We start from the raw sequence: 3657 nt of genomic DNA, 5'->3' as shown, positions 1-3657 counted from the left end.
AATTTTGATACAATTACTGCTCTAAGTGGGTCGCTCTTTCAGCTAATGGTGTGTTTTATAGTTTCTATACTCCATTTAACGATTAATTAATTACTAAATTAGCTTTAAATAATTGATTGTTGTGCTAGTAAATGTGTTCCAGTATGTTTTCATAAAATTACCTTTCCTGTTGGGCTTCCTAAAGCCTGTTGATGCTTGACGTCCCTCAACGAGTCCCAAACTTGTGCACAGCACACCTGGAAGAAATAGTGATTGCCCTTGGATTGTTTAAGGATTCGACTTTCCATGCATTGGGTCCTTTTGAAATGTTGATCATTGGGAAAAAAAGTTAAGGTGTGTTCAAAAACAAATGCTTGTCTTTTATGAGCAAAACAAGAATGAAATACTCAACATACTGATGCAGTAAATTTGGTGTTTTTCCTTGGCTGCCTGATGTCGCTTATTAGCCTCATACCTAAATTTACGCTGATTGTTGGCAGGCTTTTAGCTAGCGATGCGTACAGCATAAATTGTACACCCTTTACAAAAAATATTAGAAATTGTAGGCCCAGTTTTTTGGATGTACAGCTTTGGTACGCCCTACTTTCCCCCCAGAATGTGGTGGAATATCTGTCCCCACGGACAAATTCGTTCATGGGGTCAAGCACGCTTGCTGTTTGCAAGCAGGTAAGCCTGAAACTTTGAGAAGTTTACAAAAACTCATCTAATTCCTGATAATGTTAGGGTTATTTTGGAGTTTTTGGATTTTCTTTAAAAATTATTTTTATTATTCTTCTTTGGGACAATACTGTCCATGCAATGGAGGAAAAAGAACAGCTAACATAAATGGGGGGGGGGGCAATCTGTTCTAAATCCGTAGCAAATGTCTAACAGATGCTGGGATTTTTTTTTTTATGGTTCTTGGAGATAATTGGGGTTTTTTATTTCCAAAAGATTGATAAATGGATTTTGTTTGTGGATAATGATGTGCAATAATTGTTTTAATTGACTTATGAAACATAATATTGTACCTAAAAATGATTTCATGTCTTCCTTATGAAATTTCCGCCTCTATTCAATACAGTTTATTTCTATAGCGCCAATTCACAACATCTCAAGGCTCTTTCCAGTTCATCAGATCATTCAGTCAGATTGATTCAAAGTTTTCTATCAAAGGAAAACCAGTTGATTGCATCGACTCATTGACTCGAAGTCAATCCTTCAGACCAAGCATGCTTGTAGCGACAGTGGATAGGAAAAGCATTTTCCAACTTGGTTTTAATCCAATTAAATACATTTTCTATCTTTTGTTAACTTTTTTTTAACAAGAATCATGGTTTGTTTTTAATTTCCCTTAATGGAAAAACTCCTTTTTAACAGGAAGAAACCTCCAGCAATACCAGACTGTGAGCGGCAATCTGCTGAGGCGACTGGGGTTCAAGGAGACAGAAGCAGACATAGAGAAAGAAACAGGGATACAAAAAGCAACTTGTAAAGCAGCTCCACAGGCGGCCCGAGCCAGGAAACGCATCCAGACAAGCTCCCATGTCAAAGGATGAATAAGAGCACATCCAGTTAGTCACAGTCAGAGAAACAGGACCTCGAGTCAAGCACACCTACTTCCCAGAATCAGGAAGTAGTGTTGTAAGAAATACAAAAAGTTCACATCATTCCACCTCCAAATGGAGGAAATGGCATTTCAGAGTCTAGATTTCAACATTTTCCTGGAGATCTGACCCCTAGACCTCCCTATAATGCTTGCGCTGCTACACCACGCAAAGCCTTAGATGTTATAGATCCTATGAAGTATTCCAGCTGAATGACTGATTATGGGTTCAACGTTGCTTTTTAATAACCTCTATTTAATCCAACATAAACAGCAGACGCACATATAATACATCAAAGGGTTTTAATTCGATGGAAACTGAACATATTCTAGGTTGTTTTCCTCATTTCAAATTCAGACGTCCTTCCCTTTGGCAGTCTGCTGTCACCTAAAATTAGGATTTCTATTTTCCACACAAATAAAAACACTGGGCAGCGAGCTGGGCCAAGCGATCCAAAAGGGTCGTATCCGTCATTATTTCAGAGGGGAATCCTGTTGTTCCTCTTTGATTCCGGTCGTACTGTGGTCTGTTCAGCCTCTCGGTGTGCCTGTCACAGCGCATGCAGGTAGAACCCTGCTCTTCCTTCTCTGTTCTGTGTAGCTTGCTGATAAAGTGTTAATAGGCCCATGAGGTACGGTGTTAATTGATTCATTCTCCTTTGGCTTCTTCTCATTAACACCCAGTCCCAGGATAGCGTGTATCTCTCCAGGTCCCCTCAGAAGCCTCCCATGTGTCCTTGTTCCCTCCCTGCAGTTCCTCCCTGTCTGGGGACGGGTGGCAGGGAGAGAATCAAACCCGGGTCAGGATCTCGGAGGAAGCTGGAAGAGGACGGAGTAAATGAGGGATGTGGATGCTTTCAGTTAAGAATGTTAACCTCATTTTACTCTTTTCCTGTTTTCACAGCATTCGCAGTGTGATGCAGAAGTACCTGGAGGAAAGAGATGAACTCACTTTTGACAAAATTTTCAACCAGAAAATTGGTAAGTCACCATTTTTTAAAGGAAAATGTAACATTGTTCCCAGTTGGAGAGAGAGAAGAAACTCTCAGCATCTTTGAGTCGAGTGTTTCCAGTCCGTGATCCCTCCTCTGATTATAACAGTTTATAACTGGATCATTAAATGTTGCATCAAATAAGCAGGAATCAGCTGATGTTTGTTTGCTTTAGAGCCAATAATGTAAAATAAAACCCACATTTACTGGTTCCTTTGAAGATGTGTACAAATATCCAAAAGTAAACTGGCTTCCTTGCATCTGCATGGAATGACTATAGAAACGGCTAAAACAATTAACAGGGATTGGATAGAACTGTTTTTATTTATTGGCAGCATAGCTGGAAAATTATGTAAAATAGTTGTAGCATTTTAATGTTATGTCTTTTTTAAAATGTTCCTCAACTTCCTTTTTTTGGTACCCAAAAAGTTTGATCCAGCTATCCAGCTAGCCGGATCACATTGGATGGACCCGGACTAGCCGGTCCATCCCTTTGGATGGACCGGCTAGTCCGTTTCAAGTTGCATTTTTTTCTAAACCAAAACAAGGCTTTGTTGGGCTACTGGATAAATCCTTGAACTCAACGCTATTTCTGACATTTTGAATTGAAAAAGCTTCCTTGATCGGAAGCTAAATGTCTTCAAACCTGGAAATAAAGTCTGATTTTTAGCATTTTTGGAATATATATATATTAGGGGTGGAACGGTTCACAAAATCCACGGTTCGGTTCGATTCACGGTTTGGTGGTCACGGTTTTCGGTTCGGTTCGATACATGTTGATTTATGCACACAGAAATCCCATAAAAATTTATGAAATTAATGAAAAAATCCCCCAAAAAATAATGGATTGTAATTATTTTAACCCTGGATCATTTCCGTATGTTTTGCTGCTTTGAATTTAATCATCTCGAGCACGCTCTCTACCATCTCCAAGGGACTCAGAGGGGAGCGGATGGAGCCACAGTGGAGGCTGTAGGCTTTGCTTTTAACAGCCGGTCTGGAGCGCAGCGGGGCGGAGCGGGGGTTGCTGACGGAGTATGAGGGGTTAGCATGACATGTTGGTCATGTTGCTGTTAGCAT

The 3657-nt window shown here is 40.1% G+C and overlaps 1 protein-coding gene across 1 annotated transcript in view; it reads left to right on the top strand.

The window, feature by feature from the left end:
- LOC107101402 (beta-adrenergic receptor kinase 2) overlaps positions 1-3657 on the top strand; it is a 107352-nt gene that overhangs the window by 20062 nt on the left and 83633 nt on the right. Inside the window, exon 2 of the mRNA XM_015400296.1 lies at positions 2490-2566. Within this exon, the coding sequence (XP_015255782.1) occupies positions 2490-2566 (77 nt within the window). The remainder of the gene's footprint in view (positions 1-2489; positions 2567-3657) is intronic.

This window comes from Cyprinodon variegatus, unplaced genomic scaffold, assembly GCF_000732505.1.
Source record: "Cyprinodon variegatus isolate N-32 unplaced genomic scaffold, C_variegatus-1.0 Scaffold1091, whole genome shotgun sequence".
In the NCBI taxonomy this organism is placed as follows: Eukaryota; Metazoa; Chordata; class Actinopteri; order Cyprinodontiformes; family Cyprinodontidae; genus Cyprinodon; species Cyprinodon variegatus.
Note: the sequence above shows the minus strand (reverse complement) of the source record. Positions and strands in the feature narration are given on the sequence as shown.